Source organism: Mytilus edulis, chromosome 4 (genome assembly GCF_963676685.1).
Source record: "Mytilus edulis chromosome 4, xbMytEdul2.2, whole genome shotgun sequence".
In the NCBI taxonomy this organism is placed as follows: Eukaryota; Metazoa; Mollusca; class Bivalvia; order Mytilida; family Mytilidae; genus Mytilus; species Mytilus edulis.
In genome coordinates this window covers 58186031-58203060 of record NC_092347.1, presented here as the reverse complement: position 1 = coordinate 58203060, position 17030 = coordinate 58186031, and the positions used below count along the sequence as shown (strand labels likewise).

Here is a 17030-nt window from a genome sequence, read left to right as displayed (position 1 = left end):
TATTTGACTGAGGACAGGAGACTCGCTAACAACAGCATAATCAACAGTACTAAATCCACTGCTTGACATATATGTATAATATCCCAATGAGTCGCCTAAAAATCGACCATTGAGTAAACGCAGCCTTGAAGACAAACACAAGTTTAATAACTTTGTGCCAACTGTATTGACAGAAGTATCTTGATTGTTTCTTTTAATTTCTGAATCAGTAATATAATTTTCAAGGAGTAAATCAAAACCATCAAAATTTTTGATGTGATCAGAATCTTTTACAATAAAGTCAGCTCTTTGGCCAGTTTGAGCATTTAGATCCCCAATCAATACAATCTCTCCATTCATGGAGAAAGAGGATATCTCATTTTCTAAAAAATCCAAGTCATTATCATAGTGAGATGATGAAAAGGGGGGTATATAAAGAGCGCACATATAAATATCATGTACAAATCCAAAAAAGTTCTTATTCAACATAAGCCATAGTCTATTTGGCGAGGTTGTTGCCTTCTTTTAAATATGTAATGCCTTTAAAGTAGGGTTAGGGTATATTATTTTACACCACCCATTTGTCCTTGAGTCCTATATATAAAAAATCAGTTTGTAATCAGAACATATTAAAAGTCCATATGGTGAAAACATATACCGGTAGCAAATATATCAATAAACTATACATTTTTCTTCTAATCATTAAGACATATTTACCACTGACCTAAAAAAAATCAGTTTGTAATAAGAACATATGAAAAGTGCATATGGCGGTGAACATATACCGGTAAGCAATATATCAATAAACTATAACATTTTTCTTCTAAACATTTAGACATATTTACCACTGACCCCGTTCTCATTTCCTGTAACATGAGTTCCATCATATTTACAGTTTTATTTCTGCCATTCATAGCACTTTCACTCCCTACATGTATAGGGTTATTAAAATGTGATTTTTGCTCAAAAGCTTGATTATCTCTCTGCTTTCTGTTTGTCATTGAATTTGGCATTTGATAATTAGGTAGACCATAATTGGAATGCCATGACCTTTGATATGTATTCCATCTTCAAAATAATCAGGTTGAATGAAATCATACCTTACAAAATGTAAATCTAAATCTTTACCTAATTCATACAATTGAACATTAAAAAATAAGGCGGTGTTCATTAAAAAATTTAGCATAATATCTGTCACTCAAAAAACGTGGCAGTATTTCACCAAAAGTGTTGTTGCATCTGGGTTATATCTTTGTGTCACTCCTGACTTGTTCTTCTATTTCTTCGATAACCTCATCCCGGTGTTTTCTGTTCTATATCATTGGAGCCTATTTGGAACATTATATGCTTTGCTTTACAGTGGCGGATCCAGGGGGGGGGGGGGGGGGTGTTCCGGGGTGTGCGCACCCCCCCTTTATTTTGCCGATCAATGCATTTGTATCGGGACATATGTTTGCACCCCCCCCCTTTTGCCTCCTTTGCCCTGGGTTAGCACCCCCCCCCCCCCCCCCCCCCCCCCCCCCCCTTTCGAAAATTCCTGCATCCGCCCCTGCTTTATTTCTAAACGATTTGATATACTGAATTGCCTCAAACACTGTTTTGTCGTGTCGAGTGATAACTTTAACTTTTCTATTTTTGTACAATCTTTTGCCGTCAATAATTTTGATAATCGCTATATAACGTTATACTTAATATATGTTAAGTTATTTGTTTTAATACTTTTTTGTATCTTCACTGAAGACGCATTTACCCTTATAACTATACATTTGTATATTCATTTAATGATAAGGTCAAACAAACTTTTTGAAAAGCCAATACTTGGATAAACGTGAACTTCCTTGTTAGGTTTTGTTGCCAAGATACATCGGTTTGACATGGCGCAGGGAAACTATTCCGATATTGAATCAAAATGTGGGATTTGTTTGTCTCCGTACACAGAACCGCGACTCTTGGACTGTTTCCATACTTTTTGCACACCGTGTCTGGAAAAACTGGATGTAAATGATAGTTATTTGACGTGTCCGTTATGTAGGACAAAAGTTTCTATACCAGACAAAGGGGTAAGTGGTTTGAAATCTTATCCTTTCAACTTGAAACGATCTCACAGTGACAATGAATTAAATGATATGTGTGAATTTTGTTTGGAGGGAAATATTGCAGTGGCTAAATGTCTGGACTGTAAAACAAATTTATGCAAGAACTGTAGAGACTACCATAAGAAAATAAAAACGTCACACAATCACTCGCTTGAGAAATTGAAATTAGAACAGTTGGACGCACATGATGATATCTCAGCAACTGAATGCAATGAACATAGAAAAGAGATAATTTTATTTTGCGTTCCCTGTAATATCTTTTTGTGTAGTGAGTGTTCAGAAAAAGACCACCGTTTTCACAATATTCAGAACCTATCTCAGTTAGCTCAGTCTAAGAAGAAAATGTTATTGGCCAGAACAACAAGCTTGAAATCAAGAATTTCGGTTCTCGGAAACACCGCAGAGAGAGTCAAACAAGAAGAAAACTATTATTACAAAAACTGCAGCATATTGAAAAAAGACATTTTATCACACGCTACAAGCATTAAAGATGTATTCTGCAACACTGTCGATATATTGACAAGCAAACAAATAGCTACAATAGACAACACTAAAAAGATCGATATCAAAATGATTGATACGTACTTGAATGAAATAGAAACAGAACAATTGTCATTGGCTGGTCTCATCAAGACAACGGAGGATTTCACTGACAGGTCTCCAGATAAAGTGTTAACGGTTGATTCCTTTGTTATCGGTGGTCACCTTGACAAAGTCCTGAACAAAACTCTGAATCCATTGAGTTTGCATGTGTTTAAATATGAATGTGAGGAATTCGTTGAAGCTACCGTAGAAAATTTGGTTGGAAAGGTTAAAGCTTCAAACGTTAATGTTATTACACCTTTATATACACAATTGCCTGTTCCTGAACTGCTTCCTAAAGTAGAAAAGGTACATAGCTTTCAATTTCCAGAAAGTATAGAAGATATTATTGCCGCAAATAACGACAATACCTGGATATTCAACGTGAATTCGGTCTGCCTGTGTAATCAAGATGGAACTGTGCGTTCTACTTATGCACCACCAAAGGAAAGCAAAAGAATGCTTAGAAAGTCTGCAGATGAATTATGGTTTTGGACTGGACAGTCTGCAGTAAGGAATGTAAATTCACAATTTCAAGAAGGGTATAAAGTTTCATTTCAAAACGGATCGGTCGGTTGTTTCACTCGAAATGGTAATTTGCTTGTGTATAATAAAGAGGAAAAGGTATTCTGTGTAGTATCCCAAAACGAAGGTGTTCAAAACAAAATAAAAATCACAGATCCCAAAAACAAACTGCAGAATACTAACATTTTTACTAGTACGGATATACTTATGACAGAAACTAGGAACTGCAATCTTGTTATTTCAACGCAAAATACGGTTGTTATAACAAATAAACATGGAAGCATTCTTGAGACATTCAAACGATCAAATGCACATTTCCGAAGTATAGCTATTGATAATTATGGAAATATTTTAGTATCAGATTTCAACAATAATCTAATCGATATTTTATCGGAAAATGGAATGTTTCAACGAAACTTGTTGAAAACTAAGTCTAAAGTTATTAGTGTTGATGAATGTGGCTTTTTGTGGGCGTGTGATAATACAACTTTAAATTGGGATTATCAAAAAATGGATGTATTTTCCTACCAATACAAGTGTGGACACAGATGAGTGTGGATAGTATGTTTGGATGTTTGACAGTGTCTTATGACAATAAAGTTCTATGTTTTTCCTATATGGTGTTAATAACTGTGTTGCTCGGTGACAACCGATCTGAGCATTAGGAGTGTTATTTATTTGATATTTTTTTATGTTCAATACAGACATGGGGAGACAGTAATTACATTAGTAACCAAATATTATGATAGAACATGTTCTACATCTTTGGTTTTGGATACATTTTGTAGCTGGGAATTGTTAATTTCTGTGTCAATTTGGTCTCTTGTGGAGAATTGTCTCATTGGCAATCATACCACCTATTTTTTTATATGTATTTGCTTACTATTGGTATGGTTCTATTTATATTACTTTGTGGTGGATTGTCAGTATCATTAGTAATTTTTTTTGTTAAAATGTCTAATTTCTTCCTCAGATTAGAATACATTTATTGGTTTTAAGTAATGACAATGGCTTATGTCTGACATGATTATTGGGGCTAAATAAGATAGGAAGTAAACCTCTGTGCTGATTTATATCAATTCTTTATATCTCCTCCAAAGCTGGTCGAAGCAAAGACAAATTTTGACCAAAATAAAAATGATTTCACCAAAAGAACCTTTGTGAGCATGCTTCAAAGACTCATAACTGCTCCAAAAGTAATCTGATCGAATTTGAAGCATGTCAAGCAGATATCATCAACATCTACTTAATAAGTCTTAATATGTCTAAATACCTAAAAAGCTATTTAGTACTCAAAAGGTATTGCAAAATTATTCCTTTTCCTTTTTTGTTTTGTTATATGGATACAAATATAAGTGATACATGTACCAATACAGTATTTGTTGTGGTATGCAAGTGTAGTAATTAACATTTACTGTAACAATGTCAATTCACACAAATTAAGAAATAACAAATGAATGGAACAGATACTCCGCAGGGTGCTGCTTTATATGACTGCAGAGGTGGAAACCTGAACGGTTGGGGCTAGTATGGACACAACATTCAAGCTGGATACAGCTCTGAATTTGGATTGTAGTTAAATAGTTGACACAACATAGGTTTCCGACACAGAATGAATGTGGTCTATAAAGAACTTCAACTTAAAAATTTTAAATTGGACATTTACCTATTTTGGTCCAATATCCAAAATCTAAATACATGGTTAAATTCAGAATATCATAAAACCCGAAGAAGTCATTTTTTTATGAAATCAAATAATGTTTAATTTTAGACCCTTTAGACCTCCATGTGGACCAATTTGATAACCGGGCCCAAATATTAAAAATCTAAATACACGGTCAGATTCGGCATATTGAAGAACCCCATATATTCAATTTTTGTTGAAATGAAACAAAGTTCAATTTTTGACCCTTTGGATCTTAATGTAGACCAATTTGAAAACGGGACAATACTGTGCAATTGAATATTCCTGGCTATTGGCAATACTGTGCAATTGAAAATTTCTTGCTATTGCGCAATATTGTGCAATTAGATATTTCTTGCTATTGTGCAATACAGTGCAATTAAAAATTTCTTGCTATTGCACAATACTGTGCAATTGGAGATTTCATGCTATTGTGCAATACTGTGCAATTGAACATTTCTTGCTATTGAACAATACTGTGCAATTAAAGATTTCTTGCTATTGCAGAATACTGTGCAATTGAAAATTTCTTGCTATTGCACAATACTTAGTATAATAATTTTTGACCCCGATTGGGACCAACTTGAAAACTGGGCCCATAATCAAAAATCTAAGTACATGTTAAAATCAAGCTAATTTTAATTTTGGACCTTTTGGACTTTAATGTAGATCAATTTAAAAACAGGACCAAAAATTAAGAATCTTAATAGGTTAGATTTGGCATATCAAAGAAGCACAATAATTCATTTTTTGATGAAAGCAAACAAAGTTTAATTTTGGCCCCTTATTCCTTGGGACCAAAACTCCCAAAAATAATCCAAACCTTCCTTTTGTGGTCATAAACCTTTATAGATTTCTATTAACTTATGCTAAAGGTATTGTTCAAAAAACCAAGAAAAATGCTTATTTGGGACCTGTTTTTGGTTCCTAAATCCTACACTGTTGCGACTAAAACTACCAAAATCTATTCCAACCCTCCTTGTGTGGCCATAGACCTTATGTTAAAATATCATTCTGGACAAAGAAATAACTCAAATTTATTGTCTGGAATCTACAAAAATGTTTGTTTTTGGCCCTTAATTCCTAGACTGTTTGCCCCATAACCCACAAAATAGACCTCAACCTTCTACTTATGGTATTCAATATTATGGTACACTTTCAGAACAATTGAAATACTTATACACGACTTTTTGTACGGACACTAGATTAATGCTTGTTTTGGTCACCTTTGGAACCCTTATTCCTAAACCTTAGGGACTATATATATAACCCCCCAAAACAATCCCAAGCTTCCTTTTATGATTATAAATATTACTGTGGATTCATTATTATTCTTTGGATACCAATTTTCGTGGCTTTCGTGGGTAGAGTCTAACCACGAAATTAAATGTTCAACGATTAACAAATTTTCTATAGGCTTGTATGCAGACTTCGGCAAAACCACGAAATTAAATATCCATGAAAATGCAAATTTTCTTTAATACACGAAAATTGGTACCCACGAAAATAAATGAATCCACAGTATGTTATAATTTTAAGCCTTCCTTTTTACTTATACTGAAGTTATTATCTGGAAACCATCCGTCTTGGGAAGACGACGACAGGATACCTACATGTATTTCAACTGCAAAAATTTCTGTGGTTGTTTAAAAATTCAAACATGTACAATGAAATATTGTTTTAGAAATTGATAAGCCTAGATATGCCTTATAATTTTTCCCTGCATAGTTGAAGGACCATTTACACTCAGAACCGAGTCATCAGTAGGCAGCTAGTACAGATGTATTAAAACAACCTAGCATCATATTGCTAGTAGTGGTAGTAGCATTCTCGGGTAAATTTGTTCTTTTTTTTTATAATATGTTTAGTTCAAATCAATATAGAATGCTTTTATCTCCCTAATACTTACATTGTAAATAGAGGTGATACTACTTCTGACAAATCCTTGTACATGAGAGTTTTCTGTCAAATCTTTATTTCACAAAGAATGATTTGCATAACAATGAACTGAGCTCAAAGCAAAGTATTCAATAATACACTTAGACAAAGAGCTAAATTCAGTGATATACTTTGTACTACAGGTCCTTCATTAACATCCATCGACCAAAACCACATCTCAAAAACATTCCATACTACATGGTTGGATTCAGAAGTCCTGAAAAAGACATGATTTTTTTTATCATATTTTAAGTATATATACACAGGTTAAAACTTTCTTGTGGTACAATCATTCCATATCTAGCAACTATCAATTTGCTTCATGCACATATTGATATGTGTTGAGTTTACCTCTGTTGGAAATAAGAACACACAAACCTCCACCTAATTTTAGTCAACGGACAAAACATTCAAAACTATAAAATATTATCTAAGACTTGTCAGTGTCTATTTACCATTGCCACTGAATCAGTGATATATGTACACATAATTATGTACATGCAAGACTAAAATTATAAAGTACACTAGTACAGACCCGTGGTATCACAGGTCCGTGACTGAGTTAACGTATATAACTATGTGCAAGCCTTATTTTAGTATTAGTATTTTTATCTGATAAAGTTATGCCGATTAAACGATACACAGTTTTCTCTGCTTTCAAATCTTTCTGATTGAACTCGTCGAACTGGAACTTATCAATTATTGGTAATATTAATTATTTGAAAAACAAAAGTTCCTGGAATGGAGTATTTTTTAATCAACAGCATTGTCATATATTAGTTGTAAATAAAGTTGAATTCTTTGATTCGCTGTTTTACGTCATGCCGGCTAACAAATTGAAAACTGTACCTATACGCCTTATTTTTAGTCCAGATTTTAGTATTTGTATTGTTATCTTAGAAAGTCTAAACTGATTAAAATTTGACAATTTAGTAGTTTCAAACCCTGTGGATATGACCCGTGTATATAGCATATTAATCCTGAATACACCGTTTGGTGGTGCGCCTGTCAGATGCGGAACGTACAAATAAGGTAATCGGTAACAGGTGAATATACTATTGGTATCGGTATCGGACTCAATCCGGAACTTCTTAATTATTGGCAATATTAATTACGTGGAAAACAAAAGGGCCTGGAGTGGTGTAATTTTTAATCTACACCTTTGTACTATATTAGTTATACAGTGCTCTAGCTAGAATTCAAAAGGGGCAGGGTGCCAGTGGAGGGCAGGGCACTTTTTTATGATAGAAGGCACTGCTAATTTTTTTTGTCTACGTCCCTGCGTGTATCACGAGTTCACATATTTTTTTACTGTATATATTGTTAATAAAGATGCATTTATAAAGTTGTTGTTTTGATTATTTATTCTATAAAATTTGCATAAGAAAAGTCATTCATACTAAATCATGTTCATAATACATGGCAATACAGATTCATACTATTAACCAAAAGAGGCAAAATAAACTTACTATTCTCCCCACCCCCTCTGCTTCCAAAAAGAAAGAACATAAACTTAACATCTCATAGTTTACCATACATGTACATGACAGTAGTTGTATTTCAAAATGTCATCTAGAGCTTGGCCCTCAAAATCTGTTTTCATTGTTCGTGTTTAGAATATATTATTTAGTGCATGGTGTAGCTTCATCAAGTTGATTTGTGATGAGAGTATTACTGCACACTTCCATTTTAGTAAGATGACAGATTGGACATCAATTCATATTTCTATATTGAGAATGTATAAAACATGGATTGCCAAAAGTATGATTATCAAAAATAAATTTCAATATATTTTTTTTTGTATGTTCAAAGACAGTTAATATCCTTAAGGTAACATTCTTATATAATTTTGTATTCAATTGGTTATTTTTTCCTATTTTTGATGCTAGATAATATTTTAGGAGCACAATTTTGTAATAAGCATTTTCAGGGGAAATAACTCCAAAATTAATTTCCATGTTTACGTCTGCTTGTCGCTCACAAGTTGAGATGTACGATGTTTCTGTGTCAGAAGGCATAGTTTTATTTTGATTACTTCAAATTAATTCTAAATTCATGAAAGTCTTCATTCGCACACTCTTTCATTATGACTTGAAGATCGAAAGAAAATGCCGACACATTCATCATATTTATGACAAAAAGGTAAATTGTCTTAATTAAATTACCTAGTAATTAACACCTTTGAAGTCTTATCCACAACAATTGATTGTAATGACATGATAAACCTCATTACCTTGGGGCAATCACCAGGTGTCATATTTGTAATTTAACTTCTGATAAGAAATTGATGAAACAAAGGCAATTTTACCAAAACGGCACAAGGGTTTTTTGGAAAACGGCGTCAGGGCAGAAGGGCGCGACTGAGGGCACACAGGGCGCGGCTGAGGGCACCCAGGGCGCGGCGCCCTTCTATTTTGGGCTAACGAGACCACTGTTATATATAAAGTCGAATTATTTGATTCGTCGTTTTTACATGATGACGGGCAATATTAATTACGTGGAAAACAAAAGGGCCTGGAGCGGTGTAATTTTTAATCTACACCTTTGTACTATATTAGTTATATATAAAGTCGAATTATTTGATTCGTCGTTTTTACGTGATGACGGCTGACAAATTGGACCTCGTAATTTTAGTATTATAGATGTATAAAACTAAAACTGACATTTAGTCTTTACGATATCTTCATTCCCAAAGCCATTTTCAAATCTGACTTCATGGTAAAATAAGATTCCATATCTACAACCAATAAAAAGGAAATATCCCTCTAATAGACTAGCATAACAATATATCTTAAATATTTCAAATGCATGTACATGCAATAATATTAATCTCTAAAATTCACCATATTGTTCCCTTTTTTATCTTCTGTTCGATACTGTATATCCAGTGGCGGATCCAGAAATTTTCTTAAGTGGGGGCCCACTGACTGACCTAAGAGGGGGCTCGCTCCAGTCACGATTCAGTGATTCCCTATATAACCAATTTTTTTCTCAAAAAGCAGGGGCCCGCCCCCCCCCCCCCCCCCCCCCCCCCCCCCCTTAATCTGCCTCTGATATCAACCTGTAGATGTCTTTCAATTACATTCAGTTTAGTGTGGGTTGATGTTTGATTGTTGTACATGTTACAATGAGCAAAGCCCATACCACAGTCAGCTATAAAAGGCCCTGATAGACAATGTAAAACAATTCAAACGAGAAAACTAACATGTCTGTTTAAGGTTACATCATCAAAATATGTAGGGTAGGTAGGTAGGTCAGTATTTTCTTTTTATTATTTTGTCCATTTTATTCTTTGTGCCATGATTTTGAATTGTGTGGTCCGTCTTGCATGGTCCGAGTTGTCCATGGGGCGAGAGTTCCCCTATTTATAATGATTGGATTATTTCTTACGACGGCAATAAAATGGCTTAGGGTGGGTGCTCAAAATAGGATAGGTCAGGTACCCATATAAACAAACATATATTTTTTTGGCCTTACCGAGAGCACCATTGAAATATATACAAATCACGGATCCAGACCTGCCAACTTTTGAAAATCTCCATGGGGGATTTAGCGCGCGACAAGATTTTTAAGGGTTACAATTTTAGCGACTTTTCTGTGAGCATTGTTTTTTACTCCTAAAATAGTCTAAGTTCTCTTCTTTTTTCTTTTGGCATACTAATGATGAGCTTGTAGGCCTTTGTTACTTTTATTTGCATGATTCTTGTAAGATTAAATTATAAAATTGACAAAATAACTGAGGAATAGAGAAAATGGCATTAAAAATAAAGGATTCAAAGTAGAGACCTCCCCCTTTCCCCCCTTCAAAGACCTTCTCATCTATGAACCTTGACTCAAAACACCTAAAACTACATTGCTTAAAGTAAGAAGGATGAAGACAGATTTTGATTTATTCTTACTCATGGTCTTTATATCAGTATCAATGAGAAAATGGATTAAATTTGAGTTATCTTTCTTTGTATTCAGAGGTGCTCTTACCTGCGGAGGCTTATACAGTAACACAGTAGAAGTGTATACAAAATGGCGTCGACTTTAGATTAACAGACACACGATGTCTGGTTTCAAAAATTATACAAATTTCAAGATAAACGATGTTTTATTGAGAGTTCTTTACAGTTCTCATCTTTCAATTAATTATGATTTTGCTGTGGAACTACGGCAAATGTTGCAAATTGTGCTTGTATGATAAATTGATTAAAATTGAAAGGATGTTTGACCAAATTTATACAAATTAATTTTGAGGATTGTTACGACCCATTAGGTAATCTGATTACATACAACCATTAATTATGACACCTGTTGTGACTGTTGATTAGCGTAGGGTCATTAACTTGTCATAATATGTCCCCAGGTAAAATGATCGATTTCTTAAAATTGATCAGAAAAACTTCAAAATTGGTAATCATTAATTTTTTCGGGTATATTTGTTGAAAATCGGGATTTTGGCTAATTTTACAATCCCGATATCGGGATTCGGGTTGAGGGGTAGAAATCGGGATGATACCGCGAAAATCGGGATAGTTGGCAGGTCTGCGGATCGGATACGCATCAACTATGTAAGGCCTAATTTCAACACCCCTAAACAGTGAATATTTTAATCGCAAACAGTAGAATTTTATTACATAATCTGAAAGATGAAACCTTGAACTTCACAGGAAAAATACTCCCATTGCTCGGAAAAATCATTTAAAAAAGTATCAGTTCAATATGTAAAGCCATTATTATAGCATTTTTTCAACTAAAATAGAATTTTTAGCTAAATGATAGTATCAAAGGCATACACCTTGCTACTTAAAAGTAGCAAAAAGTTTGTTTTTTTTTAAATGTACATGTACTAAATAAAAGATATCATTTAAATCTATTTGTTTTAAGTTTTGAAAACTACAAAATCCCAATTTTTGACTAAAGTAAACCTTGCAAATTGAATTTTCTACTAAAAAAAGTGATTTGAAAATCACTTATTTCAGTAAATCCCCTGCATGACTGAACATGGCAATTTACAGTTTCTGTATACCAAATTATCATGAAATTGAGCTGTTTCCTTCAACATATACAAATATAGCTGCGGTATCGTAGCTCTTTAGGTCAGCGTGATGGTATTTTTCCGTTGCTGATTAACGAAAGAAGAAGAAGAAGGTCCTTTTGAATTTTTTTGACTATTTGCGGACGATATGGTCCATATGGTCCGCAAATAGTCAAAAAATTTCAAAAGGACCTAAAGAGCTACGATACCGCAGCTAATACAAATATGTAGAAATAATGTACATCGTTTTCATTAAGATACCAGATACGACTAAACATGTAAACAACCCCTGAACTACAATGTTATATGGAATCGTCCATAATGTAAACCCCCTAATATACAATGTTGTATGGAATCGTTCATAGCAGGAGAAAGACAGAATTCGCGAATACACGGTTTCCGCTGTTAATGCCAGTGTTATCATGACTGACATAAGGGGATGAAATGCATATAGATGTCTATAAACAGCTGATAAAGTCTATTCAATAGTAACTTGTTTGTTCGTTGAAATGTGTGGGATTGTGCAGCACGTGTCATCATGACATGTGTCCCTTCGCGGCCTTCAGTTTAGATTATAGACTAGAGAAGAGACTAAATGCGTACAAACCTGATGTCAAATGAAGATATACGGAATTTAAATAACGTTGATCCTTTAAATGTACGAAACACAAACACATATGACAATTGTTCACATAAAATAGATAGTAAAATTTTCCAAATGAACGTCCATTAAAATTAAGTCTCTGATGAATATTTCCCGCGCAAATGTCATGGAATAGACCAAAACGAATTTTAGGTGTGTGTTGTCATAAAAACATTCGGGTAAATGAACACAGTTAGATTAAATATATAAATATGTTAACTATATTTATATTGGTTTTTCAGAAAAGTGACTTTACCAGATTTTTTTTTGTGGCAAACAACGGTAAATAGCCTATATCATCTTGACATGACATATGAAAACCCCTTAAGCATAATGGTGTGTGTATGGAATAGTCCATGGAATTGTCCAAACCGATACAGGTGAAATACGTAGAATAATATTGCTGTGTCTATTGTGGACACAGCAATACAATCAGATTTAAGATCCTTATGAGCCCGTAGTAAAGTAAAAAAAACTGTAAAAAGCCTTATTTAATAAAATTTGCTCGATTAACCTCGAACTGAAGACTAATAAAAATTTGCGTGTATAGTGAACCCCCTAAATAAAATAATACTGTGTTCTAGACCACTTCCCCTTTCGGTGATCTACAGAAATGATTTTTTACTATATAGTATGTTAAAAAGAGTTTTTCTTGTTTACGTTTTAAGTCATCGTAACAATTGAATTAAAGGGTTACTTAAACAACTTGAGAAATGTTACACAAAACACGAGAACACGATATATGTCGATAAGACTAACAAAAAATACATTTCGGGGCCTATGTGGTATGGGTTATGCACATTGTTGTACGAACCCCTATAGTTGTTAACCTCTATGTCATTTGGTCTCTGATAGAGAGTGGTCTCATTGACAATTATTCCACATCTTCTTATTTTGATATAAACTACAAGAGTATTGTAAAGAAATATGAAGTTAAGGACTACAGTACTAACTGAATTCGGTATTTCGAAAAGGAAAGTATGCCTTCGTATTATCTTGCAGTAATATCAAAGATTTTAACCCGCAAGTATCGTTGGTAATATATTTCTGCTCTTACGGGGATCGAAGTTTCGATTGAACATTCAAGTGAAGTGGTTCGCTAAGTAAAGAGCAATTGTTAATAAAATAATGTTTATAAACAAATACCACACATTCAAGGTTATGATATAAAATAAGGGAAATAAGATACCGAGGAATCGAAAAAAAAAGCCTAACCCTAAAAAATAAAAAGAAAAGAGACAATCAAACAAAAAATCCTACAAACGGTTACATAGAATAACAAAATATTTAGCAAATTTAAAAACAAAAAATATTACGATAATATAAGCTGTTCTTGCTACACGTAAAACACCCATCAACACAATTAATCAAAATACAGGTGAACACACATTTCACAAGTTACAGAAAAAGTTCAAATTCGCATTCTTAAAAAAAATATGAATAGATTAAACGACAGAACAATACAATGATCTGCAATCAACTTAAATTTTCCAAAGAACATTAAAAGAAAAATAAATCATGACTCACCCAATAAAACAACCTCCAAAACAAAACAAAGCTGTACGATTTAACATGATATGAAAATATGTAGATGATGTTTGATTGTAACTGAGACAGCTATCCACTAGAAAACATATGAGGCGGATATGAGCATATACTTGTGACTGTAGGCAACCTAACGGCATTCAACGAAAACAAACGTGGAAGAGAGACAACAGACAATCACTGATCTACAGGCTCCTCATTTGGGACAAACACAAAGGGAGTATGGCAGGGTTTGTCATGTTTGCGAGCGCTTCATCTTTCACAAATCTTGAACAGTGCTGTAATAGCGCAACTTAAGAATAGGGTTATTGAAAGGGCTTGTCTCATCAGATAGATACGAATCACAAAAGACTACAGAAAGACAAAATACCGATCTGAGATTAGTAATGAAAAAGTTACTGACAGCAAATGAACATTCAAATGAATATATAACGGGGTTGAATAAAGGCAACAGCTGTTCAAAAGTCATAAATCGATTGAGAAAAAAAAACAACCCCTGGTTAAAAACTGAGACTGAGGGAAACGCATCTTCTATAAAACGGAAAACAACGGAACAACAGAAACACTGAAGTGAAACAAAAACAAACGCTAATGCAACATAAATAGAAACGAACTATTTGATAACAACTGCCATATTCCTGACTTGGGACATATATTTTATGAAAAAAAGGTGGATTGAACCTGGTTTTATGGCTTGTATCTTGTATCTATGCGAGTTTTGGTTCTGACGAACATTTTGCCGTAACTAAATGTCTCGACTGTAAGATGAACTTGTGCATGAACTGTCACGGCTACCATAAGAAAATAAATAAAAAGATCACAGAATCAATCGCGTAGGAACTTGAAATTATATCATTCAAAAGAACATGATAGGCAGTAAGTAAACGAATGTGATGAACACAGGACAGAATTGACTTTATTTTGTATACCTTGTAATATTTTTTTGTGGAATGAGAGCTCAGAGAAATCACATCATATGCACGAAATCCAGAATCTGACAACGTTGATTCAGATCAGGAAGAACATTTTCCTTGTTTGAATAATAAGCTTGAAATCAAGAATATCGGTTTTTGGAAATACTACAGAGTTAGTCAAATAAGAAGAAAAAAAACCCCGTGATTAACACCTTTACATAGTGATGAAGAATATTACAGCACACACTTCAAGAATGAAAGATGTAGTTTGTAATACTTCTGATAAGCGAGTGACAGGTTTCATAAAGACTCTTAGTTTAACGACTTTAATGCACATTTCTACCATATAATATAGTATGTAACATTCGAATGATTATTAACCGTATTTTCTGTTTTGCCCGGTCGTCAATAATTCGTACGGTGCAATTTTCGTTAAATCAAGGTCAAAGGTCAAAATTGAAAATTCGTGAATTTTACTCTAATTAAACAAAATGCCATTTTCTGGTACGTGTATGATAAACAATATATACCATAATTCCAATAAGGATGCAAGCTAAAATGTTGATTGTCCCATATTTACAGAAAATTTCATTTCTTGAGAAAACTTCCTATAGACATGAATATCAATTATATGCTCATTATTATAAATTTCCTGTTTACAAAACTATGAATTTTTCGAAAAACTAAGGATTTTCTTATCCCAGGCATAGATTACCTTAGCCGTATTTGGCACAACTTTTTGGAATTTTTGGTCCTCAATGCTCTTCAACTTTGTATTAGTCTGGCTTTTTAACTGTTTTGATCTGAGCGTCACTGATGAGTCTTAGGTAGACGAAACGCGCATCTGGCGTATTAAATTATAATCCTGGTACCTTTGATAACTATTTACGCTCATTGAAATCCAAAAGTTTAAATGTCACCACAGACACGAGCATAGCGACGATATAGGATATAAAGACAAATTTAGACAGTGCCAAAAGAACACCAACGGTCAATAAGGAAACAATAACCATAGGGAACGAAACATCATCCCTTTTGTCGTAACTCTTGTGTAGAGTTCCTGGTGTAAAAATATTAAAATCTAGGAAAGGTCAGTAGTTGCTGTTAATATTGGATTTATTTGAAGTGAGTTCCTTTTGGTACATTTCAGCAGTATATTTAGATTTTTTTTTATTATTTAGAGAAAAACATCCTCAAGATAACGGTAAGTGTTGTTGAATTTATCAATTTAATGGAATTCAGACTGTTCAACGCTTTATTGAATTTTGCCATAAACTGTAATTCATAAGAGTAAAGAAACAATTTGTGCACATTTGTATACCAAATATCAGTTGATAAAAATTATTGCAGAATAATACATAAGGCGAAAAAATTAAGTGCCTTTATCATTTAATCACTGCTCCTGTAAGTATATTAATACAGTTGACAATGGAAATGGGGAATGTGTCAACAACAATCCATCCAAAGAGCAGAAAACAGCTGAAGGTCACCAAAGGGTCCACACAGCGAGAAAATCTTGCACCCGAAGGTAACTGGTTGGCCTCTAAACAAAATGTGTACTAGTTCAAAGAAAATGGTTGGCACACATAACTCCAAAACATATAAATGAACTAAAATAAAAACAAGATTGCACACACTGAAATGTCTCACCTTCTTTACTTATCATTGATATTATGTTGATAGTCCTAAATATAAAGCTTTATTACAACTGTCACATAAACTCAACATTAACCAAGAAAACTTAAAACATTGATCAATGAACCATGAAAATGAGGTCAAGGTCAGATGAACCATGCCAGGAGACATGTACAGCTAACAATTCTTCCATACAACAAATACAGTTCACCTATTGCTTATAAATTAAGAAAAACAGACCAAAACACAAATACTTACACTTAGCAATGAACAGAGAAAATGAGGTCAAGGTCAAATAAAACCTGTGCAACAGACATATAGATCATAAAATATTTCCATAAATATTTTGATATGAGCGTCACTTATGAGTCTTATGTAGACGAAACGCGCGTCTGACGTACTAAATTATAATCCTGGTACCTTTGATAACTATATCCATACACCAAATATAGTTGACCTATTGCAA

At 33.6% G+C, this 17030-nt stretch overlaps 1 protein-coding gene across 1 annotated transcript; it reads left to right on the top strand.

Moving 5' to 3' along the window:
* Positions 1 to 1812: 1812 nt before the first annotated feature.
* Positions 1813 to 3734, top strand: LOC139521455 (tripartite motif-containing protein 2-like). The gene has a single exon (XM_071314929.1). It carries the CDS (start codon positions 1854 to 1856, stop codon positions 3732 to 3734), a length of 1881 nt encoding a protein of 626 aa, XP_071171030.1. The 5' UTR covers positions 1813 to 1853.
* The last annotated feature ends 13296 nt before the right edge of the window (positions 3735 to 17030 follow it).

What these genes read in the sequence shown, in the direction of transcription:
- LOC139521455 (XM_071314929.1), top strand. Translation starts at nt 1,854, where the DNA reads ATGGCGCAGGGAAACTATTCCGATATTGAATCAAAATGTGGGATTTGT.